The 20,650-nt window shown below is 34.8% G+C and overlaps 2 protein-coding genes across 4 annotated transcripts in view; one reads left to right on the forward strand and one right to left on the reverse strand.

Annotated features, from left to right (window-relative positions):
* Nucleotides 1–20,650, reverse strand: part of dsc2l (desmocollin 2 like) — a 1,349,056-nt gene that overhangs the window by 1,310,301 nt on the left and 18,105 nt on the right. For 2 of the 3 annotated variants that reach the window (XR_015517750.1, XR_015517751.1), the window contains exons 11-12: nucleotides 19,407–19,549; nucleotides 17,071–17,416 (exon numbers count right to left, since the gene is read on the reverse strand). Coding sequence is in view for 1 of the 3 variants with exons in the window: in NM_001287083.1 (NP_001274012.1) it covers nucleotides 10,800–11,012; nucleotides 14,050–14,334; nucleotides 14,431–14,546; nucleotides 16,749–16,985; nucleotides 17,195–17,416; nucleotides 19,407–19,549 (1,216 nt within the window). In the remaining 2 variants the exon portion in view is untranslated. 3 annotated transcript variants of the gene reach the window in all.
* Nucleotides 1–20,650, forward strand: part of tns3.2 (tensin 3, tandem duplicate 2) — an 817,627-nt gene that overhangs the window by 726,409 nt on the left and 70,568 nt on the right. The window lies entirely within an intron of this gene.

Consider the following 20,650-nt stretch of genomic DNA (forward strand, 5'->3'; position numbering starts at 1 on the left):
CAAACAAAAAATAAGGTGTCCAAAGAGCAAAGTACAAATAAACAACAAAACAAGAAACATAAATCAGAGACAAGGCTCAGGAATCACAACTCGAAATATTAGACTTACTGGAATCACGGAGACAAGAAAGACAAACGACGCAGTAACAAACAGAGGTGGAATGGTTGAATAAATAGTCCAGGTAATCAACGGAGAATGGAGACAGCTGTGGTTGTAAATCAGTGTAGATGACAGACCGGGTGTGTGTGCGAAAAAATGTATGGAAATGTAGTTCTAAAGTCACTGTAGTCCGCTGGGGGTTGCTGGCGAACTACAGTGGTATCTGGTGGACAAACACAGTCATGACACAGCTTTACATGAACATATATGAAAAGTAAGACCTGTTTAAAATGATTTAAGACCTACAACCAAATATTTCAGTGAGTTTAGGACTTTTTGAAAACAGTTTTATTTTTGAAACTTAAGACTTTTTAAGACCCCGCAGATACCCTGTATATAAAAAAACCCTCATGAAATATCTCAGATGTGAACATTATATGAAGCGAGGAGGAAGATAGAGATAAATGTTGTAATAAACAATGCAATCTATACAGTACAAAAAAAAACAAACAAAAAGTAAAAATGTTACAATCGTCGGTGCCTATAGCCTAGTGATATATTGTGCGCTGACATATAGCACCGATGTGCTCACGGCGACCCGAGTTCGATTCCCAGCTCGAGGTTTTATGCAGATCCTTCCCCTCTTTCTACTCCCAATGCTTTCCCGTCTGAATTATCTACTGTCCTGTAGTAATAAAGGTGAAAAATCCCTAAAAAATTATAAAAAAAAAAAGTTACAATTTTTATTGTATGTGATTTTGAAAAATACATTTTTAAGATTATACAAGCAGTCATCTATGGGTTTTTTTTTTTTGTATTTTATTTTATGTTGGTGTAATGTCACCTGATTTGAATGGTATCACTTGATTGAATGGGCTTTATCAGTGGTTATCAGCTGATAGGCAGGGGCCTTCTGTGCCTACTAGTAGTCTCAGAAGGCTGTTATCATCTATCCACATGGTTAATCAGCTATAGATCACATAGCGCTGCGGCCAAAGTTTACAAGAATTATTTATATTACTTATAAAATTTCCCATTAATTGTATTTTATTAACATCTACCCCAACCCCAACCCTAATCCCAAGCCTAAACCCAACCCTTAGAGTAACGTAATAACAGATCTGGGTCTGGAGTCTTTACTATGGACACATTTCACAAGCCTGTTATGATGCATTAACGGTCATCAGCATTTTAAATCCTTAAGAAGTTTTCAATATTTAGATTTTTTTTAACGTATGCACATTTATTAGTATTTATGAATTTATTAAATTATCTTTGCTTCAAAATACAAAAAACAAATTACAGCTTATGCGAGGCATTTCTAATGCACACTCTCAGAAATACAGGTACGACAGCTGTCACTGGGGTGGTTCCTTTTCAAAGGGTACATATTTGTACCTAAAAGGTCTATATTAATACCCCAAGGGTACATATTAGTATCTAAAAAGTACAAAAGTGTTCCTCTTAAAATTTGTAGGTACTAATATATTGACCTTACTCCAAAATGCGGAAGTGCGCCTGTTTTTGCGATTGTCTTAGAACTTCCGTTTCAGTCGCCTATGGGAGAAATGACAAGGAATAATAAACGGCAAAAAACGGTCAAACTACTTGCTCTACAAACAAATGTTTGCATGACTATACAGACCAAGTAGAATAATATAACAAGGAAATATCAGTTTGCAACATCAAACAGGGAAACGAGCAGTTTTTAATGTGTAAAAATGAATGGAAGTGAATGAGACCGGAAGTCTCAGGCCAAAAAGATTCAAATGGCAGCGCCTACTCGTCTGCGGAGAATAAGGTCAATACTTCTAAGGTGACAATATGGACCCTTTAAGTACAAATGTGTACCTTTTGAACAGGTACCACTCCAGTGACTCAAGTGATTTTTATTTCTGAGAGTCTATGGGAACAGCACAGTAAATTTGACGTTATTCTCTCCTCTGGCTGCTGTCATCAATCTTACACATATTTTTTTCCTTTTTCTGAAAGTCTTTACAACATAATTGTGAAGTTTTTCCTTTATTATTTGAGCAAATATGATCGTAAAACAATTATTTGTTGTATTCTCCCATTCACTGTGCTCTAAGTTTTTCCAACTAAGACGACTTCTGCTACTGAGAAACCCGGAAATGTGAAAAGGGTCTATTAGTATAGCTGATGAACCACAAGAATTATTTATATTATTTATTGAATTTCCCATTAAATGTATTTTATTAATGTCTACCCCAACCCTAAACCCAACCATCACAGTAATGTAAAAACAAATCTGAATCTGGAGTCTTCTCTATTAGTATAGCTGATTAACCATGTGGATGGATGAAGGGCCCTACTGGCCCATATCTATCAGCTGATAACCACTGATATCGCCCATACAATCAAGTGATGACATTCGAAGCGAGTGGTAATGTTCGGGAAGTACAACTGTTCTGACCTGATGTCAATTGAAATGAACAAATATATATATATATATATATTAGGGGTGTCAAAATTTATTGTTTCTTCGGTGCACCGCGATGCAGACGCGGACAATTCGGTATCGATTCAGTAATAACCATAACCGGTTATTATGTCGTGACGTCATTTATCTCCTATGCGCTCTGTCGCGAGGGAGGTGAGCGCCGTTATTTACAACACTCAATGAGCACCATAGGCAAATGCTTAGGGCGCTGTATATCCAGTGGGGCGCCAGAAATGAGCGCGCTTCAGTTAGTTTTGTTTTCGATTTTCCTGACACACATTCAGTTATAGACGGCAATAACTCAAAAAACACTTACCCTAAAAAGATCTAAAGTGTGTTTCCTACAGAAAGACAAAGCTGGTTATGTTTCACAGCTGTCTTTCTTTTTTTTGCTCGACATTACGAGTAGTGCTCCGTTTAAGCCCTCGCAGTCTGCATTTACTTTAGCCGGCAGAGCTCGCGCTGAGAGGAGCTCTCTGTAAGGGACCGTCGGAAAAGTGCTTATTTTTTTCGTTTTTCTGCTCCGCTCAGCGCGAGCTCTCCCTGTTGCAAGGGCTTAAGTGTGTTTGTTTGTGTGTGTGTGTGCATGTGTGTGTTTGTTTGTTTGATGCTGTCTATGTTTGTGAATGTGTTTGAATGAGAGACAGTGTGTTGCTGTGTGTCTGCGTGTTTATACAGACAGCATGTTATAGCCTCCCCCCTAAAATATAACACTATATATGGAAAGCATCGTCAATGCACTGTGATGCACCGAGATATCGAATTGAACCGAATTGATGGCATGATAATCGTAACCGAACCGTGAGACCAGTATAGGTTCACACCTCTAATATATATATATATATATATATATATATATATATATATATATATATATATATATATATATATATATATACTTAAAGGGTGTTGAATTTGTATTATTATAATTTGGTCTCATTTATAGGAGCCTTAAGAACTGTCAAAACATACTTTCACATTTCTCAGAAACTTGGATCATAATTTCGGGAACAAAAATTAAATAAAAGATATAATTCTTTTAGTTTCATGGTCATGCTAGCTATTTCAAGTTATCCTAACAGGATTTTTAAAGCCTGTGCTGTAGTTCATGAGGTATTATGTGAAGAAGAATGGTTTAAATATTGTTAATCGTGTAATGTACATCTGTTTGTTTCAGAACACTGATTAAAATTAGACACTCCACTGTTAATCTGTGCCCATGAACTATATCAGCCTTACTTGAGAGGTCTAAAACAAATTATTTACTAAAAAAATTAATTAAATAATAAAAATATGATTCCCCACAATCTTCAAATTATCTTATTTGTGTGTATGTGTGACTCAGATCAGGTCACAGAGGAGCAATAAACATGCCATTGAAGATGATATTGTACAGAGCCTTGTGGATAAACACACTTCTTTCAAAAGGTGCACGCACACACACACACACACACACACACACACACACACACACACACACACACACACACGTCAAAATGACTAAGAGGGTTGTAAAAATTCCATCATAATCTGTTAGGCTACTTGTCGTATAATTTATTGTTTATTTATTTAAAGATTTTCAGTATTTTTATACACATTTTCAAATTATTAATAAACAGCTCAGGCTTGTAGATTATAAATTTATTTGTAAGAGAACAGATTAACAGAGACTGTTAATCCTATTTATCAGCACACACAATTAATAGCTGTCGTTGACCCATTTTAAATACCAGATCTTATTTTATCTAAATAGCAGAAGCCTAAACAGATCCTAATGTTCCCTGCTAAACCTCTGTGAGATGAACAGAGCAATTATTTTATGAAATTATCTCAGGGTCTGCTTGAAGTTTCATGTAAATATGAAGTGATTATTTCGTAAAACACTATTCAGCAACCGGTATGGTGAAACCTCAGCTAAATGAACTCCTTATTCTGAATGATGATTGCATTATTACTGAAAACATAGTGTTTGTAAATCCTTCCGTTTAAAGATGTATGATAAGTGATAACATAGGGCCATCTTGTCACATTACATTAGATATGTTAATGCACAAGGTCTGGTTATGACCTTGTCCGAAGCACATGATAATAAGAACATTCCACAAACTCTCAGGGAAATCATTTTGGAAAATGTTTAAACACTAGGTGAAGAAATGCTTGCGAACTTGACCTTGAGTGTCAATTTTAAGACTGGGACACTGAAAGAGGAACTGTTTAGTTTCTTCTTAAGCTTTCTGGTAATGTAAAAATAAATGTTGTAGGAGTAAACAGTGATTCATCTGCTCATTATGGAGATCATTGTGGGGATTTTTCATCTACAATGTTCCCTCTACTCTTCCTTTTTTGTATGTCATTGCCTACACTGTAAAAAATAAACGCTATTTTACTGTCTGTATTTTTTCACAGACATGTTCTGTAATATATATATATATATATATATATATATATATATATATATATATATATATTTACAGTTATTGCTTGTATTTTGGTATTATGTTATTTTATTATTTTTTTTAAAGGAAATGTTCTGTATTCAGAGTAACAAGAAATTTTGCATTAATATTTACAGGTTATTTAATTTGGTAGACACAAAAAAAAGATATTGGATTTATTTATTTGTTTATTTATTTATCTAAATGTATGTTAAAAGTGGAAAACTTTATGGAATACCCCAGCACTCTATCCCAGCATGCTACCCAGGGGACAAACTCTCTCCCTGGACTTGCAGTCTATGCTCCTTAGGGCCCCCTTGCCCTCCACCTAAGGGGTCCCTGACCCCAGCAAGCTACCCAGAGGCCAACCTCTCATAATACAAAATATCTGCTACAGATTATTGACTGCAAAAAAATTATTGTGATGAGCAGGTTGGAGAAATTATTAAATGATAGTTTTTTAAAAAATGAGATTAGTTTAAAAAAACGTGTTAACACGTAAATCATGTGTTTACACTTAACAATGTGTAAACGCATTTGTTGCAGATGTTTTAATGTTTAGTATTAATACATTTAAATTAGTGTTATATGGTGTCTTGAATTTATCATGAGCTGAGGGTACAGTTTTGTTCCTATAGGGAAACAAAATATATTATTTTATCTTTAAATGTGCCAAATTGGTCCTTTACAGTACAATTTTGTACCCAAATGTGCTATAAAAGGTACAAAAATGTCAATTTCAAACCTAAATCTGGACGTTTGTATCTTTATAGCCCATTTGGGTACAAAATTATACTATAAGGACCAATTTGGGACCTTTAAAGGTACAATTATATATTTTGTTCCCTCTAGGAACAAAATTGTACTCTCACTGTACCTTTGACAGTGTGATTCTACAATGTTTTTCTTACCTAGATACGCTCAACAGAATTCTGAAAATAGACGGACAATCACATGATGTATGAAACATGTTTTCTCACTAACACATTCTCAAATCAGCTACTCGAGGTGTAAAAGAAATCCAGTTTCTCACTCCTAATTTCTTTGTTGGGACGCTCATTCGGTAGCTTCGTTCACGCCATGTTGTAATTACATTACATTCTTTCATTCATTCATTTTTCTTGTCGGCTTAGTCCCTTTATTAATCCGGGGTTGCCACAGTGGAATGAACCGCCAACTTATCCAGCACATTTTTTAACACAGCGGATGCCCTTCCAGCCACAACCCATTCCTGGGAAACATCCACCAACACCCATTCACACACACTCATACACTACGGACAATTTAGCCAACCCAATTCACCAGTACCACATGTCTTTGGACTGTAAGGTAACCGGAGCACCCGGAGGAAACCCACGCGAATGCAGGGAGAACATGCAAACTCCACACAGAAATGCCGAGGATCGAACCAGCAACCCAGCAACCTTCTTGCTTTGAGGCAACAGCACTACCTACTGCACCACTGCCTCACTATCATTATATTCTTACAGCAGATACTGTAACTTTCTGAGAGTCATACAACTTTAATGCCACATAATGCAGTAAACTTGATGTCATGATCACCAGCGATCTCTAACCACCAGAGGTCACAGGAAAACATTCACACTCATAGAACTACAAATCTACGGAACCCCGGAAGGGACGTAGTGGAGGAGAAAAAAATTGGCTGGGTGAAAAAAAAAAAAAAAAAAATGGGTGAAAGAAAAAAATGGGTGGCAGGAAAATATATATTTCTAGGTTTTTGCGTTCTCTCGCAAAGTTTTGAGTTCTCTCGCAAAGATGTTTTGCGTTCCCTCGCAAAGTTTGCGTTCTCTCGCAAAGATGTTTTGCGTTCTCCACAAACACTTCCTGTTCACTTCACTCATGTAAACCCTCCCGTTTTTGCAGAAATTCTCCCGTATTTTACCATTCTATCCCACTTTCTTTAAATTACTGTGCGTTGATCGTCGCCTTTCATATGCTACCTCTGAACCAGTGAATGCATGTATAAGCGCTGACTGACAGACTCGCTCCGTTCAATAAATTGATCCCAGATCAGCATCTGTACGCGCCATTTACAGAGGAGCAAAGAGGAGCGGGTGTGTTTAAACTGACAAATACACTGAATAATATGTAAACATCTCCGTCCTGCATGTTTTATTGTAAACAGCTTTTTTTCTCTAACATGAGCACAAACAGTTTCTACAGTAATGGAATGCTTTCAATTATTGATCTGTGCAATATTCTTACAGAGACACCACTGTTATCAAACTAAACAAAACTTGAGATTCATTTGCTGCGCACTTGTTTGATAACAGAAGTGTCCCTTTAAATGGCGCGTACAGACGCAGATCTGGGATCAGTTTATTGTACGAAGCGCGTCTGTCAGTCAGCGCTTACACATTCATTCGCTGGTTCAGAGGTTGCAAAGTGAAAGGCGACGATCGACGCACAGATTTAATGTAAAGAAAGTGGGATAGAATGGTAAAATATGGGAGAATTTCGGCAAAAACGGGAGGGTTACCATGAGTGAAGTGAACAGGAAGTGTTTGTGGAGAAACAGTTTAGCGAGAGAACGCAAAACTTTGCGAGGGAATGCAAAACATCTTTGCGAGAGATTGCAAAAACTTAGAAATATATATTTTCCTCCCACCCATTTTTTTCTTTCACCCATATTTTTTTTTTTCACTCAGCCAATTTTTTTCTCCTCCACTACTTCCCTTCCGGGGTTCCGTACAAATCTGCTTGTAAATGGACTACAGCTTTATACATGCACTTCGCCCACTACACACAATACACGTTGTAATGTCACTATACAGATGGACAAGACTCGGCAATAAGATTGCGTGTGTGTGCTGCTTAAATAGTGTGTGTAATCAGTCTTGACAATCCTCAGGTGGTGCGAGTGTAATCAGTCTAAACGAGGAAGCGTGTGTGTTTGGGTGAAGTGCATGTATGAAGCCACCTCTGGTGGTTAGAGATTGCTGGTGATCATGACACTTGATATATAGTGACAATTAGCTTTACTCAAATTTGAACCCTATTTTCAAGACAGAACAAAAAAATATTTAGAAACGTTTCAATCTGACAATTCTGATTCTCATATGGGTATTTACCTCACAGTTCTAACTTAAAAATATATATTACTGATTTTATTTTATTTTTTTATTTATTCATTCATTTTCCTTTAACTCAGTCCCTTTATTCATCAGGGGTTGCCACAGTGGAATAAACCGCCAACTTATCCAGCATATGTTTTTACACCCTTCCAGCTGTAACCCAGTACTTGGAAAAATAGTAATATTTCTTTTAGAGTTATTACAGAATTTAATGCTATTTTGAAATTATATATCACAATTGCAAGATAATTTCACTCACAGTTCTAATAAAAATAATAAATCTATTTTTTTGTTGTTGTTTATGAATGATATTGTTTTATTATGCTGCTTTGATTACATTAGCAATTTTGAAACACTCAAAAAATTACATTTGCTGTTTGTTCAAACTACCTAATTAAATTGATCGGAAATTATTTTTTTTCTTTTGGGGGGATCCCGAGGCGTTCACAGGCCAGCCGGGATACATAGTCCCTCCAGTGTGTCCTGGGTCGGGACTATGTCTCCCGGCTGGCCTGTGAACGCCTCGGGATCCCCACGGAGGAGCTGGAGGAAGTGTCTGGGGAGAGGGAAGTCTGGGGTTTTCTCCTAAGACTACTGCCCATGCGACCCGGCCCCGGAAAAGCGACAGAAAATGAATGAATGAATGATTGAAACAACACAGTTTTTGATTTTTTCGGGGGACAACATAATTGTCTTATATGTTCAACCCACTTAAATTTGTATAAACTAACAAGTTAACTTAATTCCTTCATGTTGCACCAACAAAACTCTTTCCTGTTATTTAATTTCAAACCATTTCTTTTGCAGTTGTAATTTCTATATTTATTCTGCTTTTGTTCGGTAAAAAATGTTGTTTCACACAATTCCTTCATGTTGTCCCAACACACTTAAATGTTTTTACAAATTAGAGTGGATTGAGCTTAAAACAAATAAATTGTCCCAAAAAACTTAACAATTATGCTGTTTCAACTCATTTTAAAAAGTTTTTTTTCACATTATACGGTACACACTAAAAAAAGCAGATTTGCACACAATTCATTAATGTTTCCCAACACAAATCCATTAAGTTAACATAACTAATTTAAGTAGATTGATCATAAAACAATTAGGTTTCCCAAAACAATCTCCAGAATTGTTTTGCTTTAACTTATTTTAAGTAAGTAGTTTGAATAAGAAGCCAGAAATTTCATTTTTTCGAGTGTATCCTGCTACAGATGAAGCTTTGTTAGAAGCATTAAAAAAAATACAAGGTGTGTAATCAACTTTATTCAAATATTTACAAAGATCATCCCTTTAACAAGTCTAACATCAAAACAACCCTCTAAATATCTGATGATATTTACCACAAATACAAAACAATACAATGTGCTGCCAGAACAAAGTGAAAAGTGAACTAAACAAAAAGTACTATGTGTAGTTTATTCCCAATTTACCAACTATTTCACCGTTCACCACCATCTTCATTTAAATTTATAAAGTGACTTGCATATAAAATATTTGGTTTCTGTTCATTGAAATTAAAAAAATCTAATCACTAAACAACTACTGCTGAAGGTTGTATGAAAATAACACAAAAACAAAACTCCAGTAATACATTATGGCCAAACAGTGTCCAAACAGAGTTCAGTGTACAAAGGTGATGTCAGTGCTATTGCAGCTGAAGAGCCCAGGAAAATAACCACGAGCAAACTTCATGATGGTCTTGTAAATGCAGACTCGGTTAATACTTCACGCGGCTGAAAACGCAATTGCAGATGACTAGGGGGAGAAAAAATGTCTCTTCTTTATTCTAACGTTTGAACTGTTTTCCCAAGCTCTGTGAGAAAAAAGGCTTGGAAAAGCTGAGCAAACAATCCTAGAAGAGCTTATCTGCATCATTCACACACTCAAAAAAACTTCACTTACAAAAGTTAACACACACACAGACACTCCTAATCCAGCAGGAAAGACATGAACTGTAAAAGGAATATTTTAAATCCATACTCTTGTCTTGTTTAAACACCCTCAACATTTGGAGAAACAAACATCTGGAGATGTTTTTAACAGATAGTTTTTTTTTTTAGCATTTATTTGTAAGCAATTTTAGAATCATCTAATAATATTTATATTTATATTTATATTTACAGCTATATGGAAATTATTAATAGACCACTTGATAATTCTCTGCTTCTCTGAATTTACTGGGTTGTGCAGGTTTAAGGTTAGAACCGTTTTATAACATTTCATCCATAATTTAAATGAAATAGGTTTTCAATTAGAGCTTTTATTTATTCATTCATTTATTTATTTATTTATTTATTTATTTATTTATATTTTATATAAAATGTTAATTAAAATAACAGATTTGTTCTAAAATCATGATTAAACTATCAAATACTGATTCTTTTAGTAGAATGATGGTAAAAATTTATAAAAAATATAAATATAAATGTAAGAAAACAGCATATTTGTTTGCTTTTGGATGCTCTAAATGACAAAATATTCATTTTAAACCTTGGAAGAAATGTAATCAGTAATTTAAATAATAATATTGAGAAAACTCTCTTTCAACTTCTTAAGTAATTTCAGGTATTTAAACAAATTTTAAGGATTTTTTTTTTACAGGAGAACAAAACAAAAACACTGATTAGGAATGCATTTTTTTTTGCAATGTGCTTTGACCGGGCAAACATCATACAGTACTCTCTCATCTCAGTCAGTCTTGCTTTACTTTCCGGTTTTGTTTGTGGTGTAGCAGATGTCAGCCAGTGGTCTGAATTTGGGGCCGAGAGTATTCAAAAACTCCATGGACTCCTGTTCACCCAAGATGCTACAACATCCCACTGATCCTGCAGAAGATCCAACCCCTTCATTCCCATAGTTCTTCAGCAGGTCGTCTGCGTACCGCCCGTCCTCCTGCTCTCCGAAATAAGCCAGTTTCTGACAGAAAATAAATATATATTTAGCAAAATTCCTAAAAGGACTTCAGTGGAAATAGTAGATTACATTATTTTGCTAGTCGGTTTATAATTTACATGAATGTTTATGTATATTCTCATTTCTAAAAAATGAAACACAGGCACAGGTATTAATGTTAATGTCATCATTCACATTATTTTTAATGATGAAGTAGACTTACACATTGACATATAGTTTATTGATTGTTTTGACAAAATGAATTGTCAGGTTTCTCACACTTTTAAACACAAAATTGGTGACCTTTTCTGTGCTGAAATGCCAGTCTAAGTTGAATTTAGCCAGAAATGTAAAACTATTCATCATATACCTTCAAATGCCTACAAACTTTTATGATTTTTCTCTACTGTTAAACAGCAGAGAATATATTTTGAAGAATGTTGGAAACCTGTAGCCAAAAACATCAATAGTAGGAAAAGAAGTATTTTGGAAATCAATAGCCCCTTTTGTGCAGTGATAGCGGTAAAATCTGGAAAACTTATGGATTGACTTTACTGAAAATTTTTTTAAAATGCTGTTACCACAGGCAAGTAATTTACAGATTTTTTTCTGGTAAAGACCGTTCACGCATCCATTGCAAAATACAGATAAATTCTGAAATTATTAAACGAAATGACATCTAAACCTCTGCACTTGGATTTGTCTAGCAGCTAAATGTATCTGAAAAAAATATTCAAAGGCTTTTATTTCTTAAACGGTGTGGATGTGAACGCATCTGAATGTTCTAATTGGCTGAAGATGTCTCATGTCAACACGCTCAAAACACTCTATCGGGCTATTTTCCCTCTGCGTTCACACAGAGCAGCATTCCAGCAAATTACCGATAAATGTTACGACTTCTCTTTACGGAAAATTGCTGGAACTAATTTAACGGTATTTTCAAAAAGGGCCTGTTCACATATGATCCCTTTTTGGAAAATTTAGGGTAATTTTCCGGAAATTTTCTGTTCAACAGAAGTGGAATGTGAGGAAATGATGACAGTATTTTTATTTTACGGTGAATAAAATATCCCTTTAATGAAAATCAGTTTATAAAAATATACTTATTTCAAGCTGAACTGAGAAATTTACAACTCTAGTCAACAGTGGTGTTCATTGATAAATGAATCTAAATATTTAAACCAGGGGTCACCAATCTCGATCCTGGAGGGCCGGTGTCCCTGCAGGGTTTAGCTCCAACTTGCCTCAGCACACCTGCCTGGATGTTTCAAGTATACCCAGTATGACCTTGATTAGCTTGTTCAGGTGTGTTTGATAAGGGTTGGAGCTAAAATCTGCAGGACACCGGCCCTCCAGGAACAAGTTTGGTGGCCACTGATTTAAACAAATCAAATGACTCTCAATAAATCAGCCACTTGAATTAATCAACAAAATGAATGACTGACACATTGACCTGCCACAACCTTGCAGCAGTTCCAGTGGCCGTTCAGATATCACGTTTAAAACCACATGGAAAGTGCTTCCTCCACCAACGTCAGCACAAGTCTGAGCTCAAGTTTGTGTGGTGGTGTCTGTTGTTGCTAAGCTGACAAACCCTTGCTGCAGCTCTAATACATTTTTTTTTATTTATGAATGAAATGTAACAGCACAGTGTTCGGGTGCTCTGCATTTGTTTGTGATAATTAGTCTTCCATTATTACCGAAATATGTATAATCCATACAAAGCGTGAAGCTGATTGGCTGGGTCTTGTCCAACCATCAACTTTCAGCGCTGTAGGAGCATCAGTGTGTCGAGACTGTGTAACTTTATATTTGCGTGCATAAACTGTGTGTCTGTATTTGAAAGAACAAACTTGACCACGTAAAAGACACAATATGCACGATATTATTTTTTTTAAATATGGAAAAAAAAAACAAATGTTTTGATTCGAATATAAAGGCTTTTCATTAGCCCCTTTCACACAGTGATACCGGTAAATATCTGGAAAATTTCCGGAACGACTTTACCGGTATATTCAAAAAAGCGCTGTTCACATAGGCGAGGACGTTACAGAATTTTTCCGGAAAAGAGCATTCACACATCCATTCCAAAATACCGGTAAATTCTGACATCATTCACCACAAATGAGCTTTAAACGGCTGCGCTTGTATTTGTAAACATTTGACTAAATTACAGACTCTTTGGATGATCAATATTGTGAACAACTTTCGCAGGATCACTTTCGCATGTCGAGATGTTCATAATATGTGCGTGTGCTGGCGCTCACAGGCTGTTTCACTGGCACACGCAAAGCTTGAAGATAAACAAACAGCGGCTTATCATAAGCATCTCATCGATGATTATTTACACAGTTGGCATTAAGAAGAACATATAAACGTGATCTGACTAACTTCTAGCAGCTAAATGTGTCTGGAAAAATATTCAAAGGCTTTTATTCTCACAAACCGCGCGGACGTAAATGCGTCTGACTGTTGTGATTGGCTAAAGCAGACGTCTCACGTCAGCTTGTTCTAGACGTGCACGCGCTTATTACGGCAATCTTCCTTCTGCATTCACACAGCGCAGCATTCCGGCAAATTGCCGGTAATGTTACAACTTCTCTTTCCGGAAAATAGCCAGAACGAATTTACCGGTATTTTAAAAAAGGACCTGTTCACACATACAAGCTTTCCGGAAAATTGCCGGCAATTTGTGAATTTGTGAATCGGTCTGTATGTGTGAAAGGGGCTATTGTCTCCTAGCACATCAATAGCCCATTCATAGTGGAATAATTCATAAAACACCCTTAAAAGGGCAGTTCACCCACAAAATGATGTGGTTATAAACTTTTTTGCTGAACACAAAATCAAGATATTTTGATAATTGCTGGGAAAATTGATAATTGTTTTGGAAGTGGAGTTTGAGTAAATAGTATCAGAATTTTCTTACAATTTTCAGAATTTTTGATGCGAACTATTTTGAACACTCTAACGCAAGGTGTAAACAGGGCCTTTGAAACGACATACTTCACCTTTAATTGATTCATTATTCAGATTAAAACAGAATGTAAAAGGAACTCACTCTGTCCAAGTAGCACCCGTTGGTTCTCCACGTGTCGAGGGTACCAGTATTTGAGAACTTCTGAAGAGTGCCGTTGCCATATATCTTGTTATCGTAGCGTCCAGATGTGTAGTACTGATCTGTGCCGAACTCCTGAGTGGTGGTGTTGTAAACTCCGCCGCTCTGGAAAAACTGCTGTCCATATCGTCCAGGAGCTGTATTCACGTTCTTGCTCTCCGTAACAGCGCTCTGAAAAGAACCGTCGACTACATCTGCTGTAGGGATCAACAATAGAGTTCCATCTTTCTGAAAAGGACAAACGCATCCCATCCAAATGTGGTTAACATCTTATTGTTGTTTCTCTGCTTGATGTAAGTGAGTAAAAGGAGATGTTTTTCTTACCACTTCTTCCCCAGGTGCCTCTGTGTTGGATTTGAGGAGTATTCCTCCCGTTCCTGTGTCATCAGTGATTTGCAGCTTGTCTCTTTTGGTAGTGCAGAAGAAGATGAGGAATAGACCTGATTGACAAGAAAGAGAGGGTGGGATTAGTCTGCTGCTTCTTAGAATTGTTTTGAAAATGTTGTGGTGAAAAATTGTACTATGGCAGCTGGAAGATACTAGACAGTAAGTAAGATACAAAAAGTACACACACACATTTTTTGTGCTTAAAATAGTTAGCACTTTTTTTTAGTATCACTTTTGTATTTCACTCACTGTCTAGTATCTTTCAGCTGCCATAGTACAATTTTCCACCACCGAACGCAGGGAGAACATGTAAACTCTACACTCCGCAGAAGGAAGTGCTGTCGCCTCACAGCAAGAAGGTCACTAGGTCGCTGGTTCGAACCTCGGCTCAGTTGGTGTTTCTATGTGGAGTTTTCCCTGCGTTCTTGTGGGTTTCCTCAGGGTGCTCTGGTTTCCCCCACAGTCCAAAGACATGTGGTACAGGTGAATTGGGCAGGCTAAATTGTCCGTATTGTATGAGTGTATGAGTGTGTGTGTGTTTGTATGTGTTTCCCAGGAATGGGTTGCGGACGGAAGGGAATCCGCTGCCTAAAAACGTGCTGGATAAGTTGGCAGTTCGTTCCGCTGTGACAACCCTGAATTAATAAAGGGACTAAGCCGACAAGAAAATAAATTTATATATATATATATATATATATATATATATATATATATATATATATATATTTGAAATGGATACAATTTTCCTTCATTCGACTTAACATTCATTTAATCATTTTCTTTCCGGCTTAGTCCCTTTCTTAATCCGGGGACGCCACAGCAGAATGAACCACCAATTTATCCGGCATGTTTACGCAGCAGATACAATTCTTCCAGCCGCAACCCATCTCTGGGAAGTCGGCTTAACATATTTGTGTAAAAAAATTAAACAAAAAAAATACCAGTAAAAGGTTTGAAGTCAGTAGGATTTGAAATGTTTCAAAATAAGCTTCTCCTACTCACCAAGGCTGCATTTATTTAAACAAAAATACAAATGATAAAGTTGTGAAATGTTATTACACTACAAATTAACCATTCAAAAGTACTCTAAAATTTAATTTAATCATTTATTCAAGTGATTTTAATGATGAATATTCAGCTTCATCATCAGCCAGTCTTCAGAGTCACATGATCCTTCAAAAATCACTTGGTAATATTAATTATTATTATTATTATTATTATTATTATTAACTAATTATTATTTTATTATTTTTAATGGTAATAGTAATAAAAGCAATAATGACTGGAGTGATATTTCATTATTCCATTTGAATTATTTCATTTGAAACTACATACAATAAGTTATTTTAGATCTGAATACACATTTAACAATTACTTTTTTTTTTTACATTTATTAAATGATGCCTTGATAAACACATTATTTTTTTTAAAAAAGACCCCAAACTTCTGATGTGTACTTCTGACTTATGCTTATATGAACAATAAATATATAAAATAAAAACATAATAAATAAATGAATAATAAAATTTCATATACATGAGAATATACTATACATCAATTTATATTTATTATATTTAAATAAATAAAATTGAATACAATTTTAAATAAATAATAAATAAAAATAATAGAAATAATAATAATAATAATAATAATAATAAAGTATTTTAATGCAATTTGATACTTATAAAAAACTTTTGTAACAATATAAACAGTTACTGGTTGTCTTTAAAAATGACAATAAATAAGTAAATAATAAAAATAAATAAGTTAATAAATAAAAACAATTAACAGGATGCATTCTAATGTATTTACAAAAGAGGAAAATTAAATAATATTACATTTATTTCTGTTTTGATGAATGTTTTTAACCATATATTGTTTGAAGACAATATTTAAAAAATATTTAGTTGTTTAGTTTATTTACTTATTTATTCATGTTTAATACACATACACACACACACACACACACACACACACACACACACACACACACACACACACACACACACACATACAAAGTATAAAATGAAAGTAAAAACTATTTTATAAATTTCTATGCTTTATTATTATTATTTATTCTATTCTATATTCTCTATTACAAAAAAATCTATTTTCTTTCAACTTTTTGTATTAATAAATCGAGCCTGCGATGACCTTAAAAAACTATGTGTGAATATAAGTAAACATATGCAAATCAAATGAATGTAATAATTGAATGTTGTACATGACACTAACGGCCAGAAGGGGGCACTCACATAACAGCAGCAGCAGCAGGCCAGAGAGAACTAAAGCAAGGATGCCGTAATTGCCCAAAGAGACAGAAGCACTGCGAGCTCCACATATCCCCACTCCACTGTCCTCCCTCTGACAGGAGCACACTCGCACATTCACTATCTGCTCCTTCCCAGTTCCTTGCAGATCCTTCACTGTGATGGGGACAGTGTACATGCCGTTGGGCATCGGCTCCACCTGCTGCAGCACCGCTGACGAATCTGAGAAGAGCAAAGACATGACGGGGGGGTCATTAAATCATTTATTTTATTATATTTCTTTTTACATTTTTGCATTTTTTGATGCAGTTATAATGAAGAAACAAATAATAACCTCATCTGTTGATGAGCTAATTTTGTCAGCATTGCTACTAAGTTACTTCTATACTGATAAATCATGCAAAAATTACATTATTACTCTCTTTCCTCACCTGTAATATCCTTCAGTTTCCACTTCCCTTCTTGCTCTGCTCCGAGTTCAAAAATGAAGGGAGTGGAGTACGGTGGCTTGTCCTGGTCCACAGCTTCAACCAAAACCGAGCTCACTGCATCGCCCCTATTGCACATGTTCAGGTCAGGTCTCTGGATCACAGGTATGTTGTCGTTCACATCTTCAATCTGGAGTATCACCACACCGTTTCCAGTCTTCTTGCCTGAGGAGAGACAGATTTCAGTGAGTCTCATGTAACAAGTGAACTTATATATTTGTCTAAAACCTCATGAGAAAACAGGCTGAACATACAGTCTCATAATTTGCACAGCCTACACTTCAAACTTTAAATCTCACCAGTGTGATTTTATAATTACTGGGAGTCTAATGTAAAGCAAATCTTTTCACACATACACAATAAAGATAAAAATCCCAAATGCAAATCTGTGGTGTTTCCATCAAGTTGTACTACAGAGCTGCTGACTGTAGTATTGGTAACCTGGTAACCAATAGTAAACAAGGCTATAATAATCAAGACATCTTATTAGACATGTAATGTTTGCTAAGTCAGAGTTTCTCCACAAATGCTTTTTAATTCCGCATGAAATTTGCATTAAACCAGAAATGGAGTAAATGGCTGGCTTTCTTCTCAACGACAATATAATTATTTATAACTGAACATTTACATAATTCTAGAGGTTATGTATCATTGTGAAAATATGTTTGGCAACCTTTTATTATAATTTATTTTATACTTATTTATTTATTTATTTATTTTGATGAGGTTAATTTAATATTAATATGCATGTGTGTATATGGATATACATGTGTGTAATAGATGTATTTGCCTATACAAGTATGTATGTATATTTATGTATATGTGTATTTTTTATTTATTTATTTTTTTATTTGCTGGTTTTGTTCCCACTGGTTATATGTTCCTAAAAAATCTATAAAATCTAAGTTATATATATATAAAAAAAAAGAAATTTGCATTAAGCCTTTTTCGCATAAGTCTGAAACCACCTCAAGCAAGTGTATTTTATTTATTTTTTGCCAAATTAAGAGTTTTTAACTTGAAATGTAGCGCTCCCATTATAATTTCTCATACTCTTCTTTAAAATGTGCATTCATTCAAGATGATGGAAACCCACCTATAGTAACTACAACTATATATTTCATAAATGAACATTATAGCAGTGAACGATATAAACAAAATACAGGGTTTCTGCAGGTTTCACAAAGTTAAATGTAAGAATTTTTGAGACATCTTTAAGACCATTATAAATGAAATTTTAGACTTACACAGGGCTAAATGCTAAAGATTTTTTTCCGAACATCCAAGTTAAAAAATATTTTCTCTTACCCTATCAAAAACTGATTAAAATTGAAAACATTTAACAATACAATAATAATAATTTTTGTGTATATAATTTTTAAGTAGTTTTTAAATATACCCATACACAAACACAATAACCTATTACTTCAGTCTACAATAAAAATAATTTAATAATAAAAAATATAGGTCAGATCAGTATCCGCAGCAGTAAATGAATAGAGAACTTTAAAACAAATGTCACTGTTAGAAAAGTAATTAATAAGTTAAAAGGTTTATTGAGATTGTATGGGAGTTAATGGCCAGTTTAATGGCCAGTTATACATAAAGAAAGGAAAATTAAGACCTGTTAAAAAGATTCAGGACCTACAACACAACATTTTAGTAGATTTTAGACTTTTTAAGGCCTAAAATTTAGCTTTTGAGGTTTAAGACATTTTAAGACTTATTAAGACGCTGCGGATACCCTGAAAACAGCAACCAGATGACATCTAGAGACAAGCAATACACACTTTAAGAGTAAAAGTTCAAGAGAGACAGACGATTTCCAGCTCTGGAATGCCATTTAACGACATTCAGTGAATTGAGAACATGTAGTATCAGGTACATGTTGATCGTCATCAGAAAGACATGATACATCAAACCACAAACGCCTTATGAAATCTGCCTTAAGTGATTTCCTCTCAACCACACCCTGTCGAATGGTCTTTCATTAACGGCCAGAGAAAACACACACACACACACACATTCACAGAACAAAAGAGAACAGTGTGTGCTCGCAAATACACAAAACATTTCAGTGCTGCATATAGTAGGTGTGTGGTATGCGAGGGATCATTAGGATGAATCTGCTTGCGAGACATTAAATCAGACTCACTCTCATCCACTGCTTTGATGGTGATGTTGTAGGTGTCGTTATGAACCAAAGAGGATTCTCTGTCTATAGTATTGGCTACTTTCAGTTCTCCAGTGCTCTCCACCACAGTGATCCAATTGCCTGGGTCAGTCAACTTATAGTACCTTACAAACAAAAAATAAGAAAGTGCACTCAACATATGGTATAAAGATTTGTCATGTGTAATTACATTGTCATACCACACATTTTACCACATATTTTATTGTACCAATTGTACATCTTCATAGCATCCTCATGGTCACATGACTAAAACCTGTCTAAATGCACATTTTAAAACATTTATCATTTTTAACATTGTACCAAAAATCAAATTTGTGAAATCTGCAATGTTTTTGTCATGTTTTGACAATAAAAATTTGTTCAAAATACTGCTTACACTTTACAATAAGGTAGTTATTTACTAATTTAAAAACTATGAACAAATCTTATATTACTGTACTTATTTCTCTTTGTTTAGTATATATATATTTTTTATTAAGTTTTTGCTTTTATATAGATATAAACAAATAATAATAAATAACTAAAATAACATCCTTGCAAAATAATGATGATTCAATGACAACAACAGTTAAACAAGTAACAAAAAAACAAACAAAAAGGTACAGTTCAGCTCACAAATACAAATAGGGCTTTACAGGTGCCTATATACATACATGGGAGTTCAGTAGGTCTGGAAAATTTAATTTAATTTAATTTAATTTAATTTAACTTAATTTAATTTCTCTTTGTTAACATTAGTTAATACCAAAGAATATAGAATACACAAGACATGTCACTCGTATAGTTTGTGGAAAAGTGTAACAGTCAATATGGCGAATGAAGACCCGCCTACTAGTACATGAGCCAATCATCGATCGTTACAGACTGACGATTCTCCAGGGAGGGGCTTACATCAGTGTCTGGAGATTTTGTGTGATTCAAATGTTCAGAAATGACTCTAAATAGACAGTTGTTTTTTAATTTCATTGATGATTCTTAATATGTAATGTAATCGTAAGCTTGGAGAATTTAATGTTTCCCTATTCAAACAGAATGCTTGAGCATACTGCCTGAGAGGCGTTTCAAAGATGGCCGCTAAGTGAAATGACTTGCTTTAAAGGGACTTTGTTAATATATAACTATAAAAATACAGTTATTCGACGTTAGTCTGTGTTAACTTACAGTGCTTTAAAGTTAATAAGCACAACTATAAATTTTAATAATGC

Source organism: Danio rerio, chromosome 20 (genome assembly GCF_052040795.2).
Source record: "Danio rerio strain M-AB ecotype USA chromosome 20, GRCz13ab, whole genome shotgun sequence".
Taxonomy (NCBI): domain Eukaryota; kingdom Metazoa; phylum Chordata; class Actinopteri; order Cypriniformes; family Danionidae; genus Danio; species Danio rerio.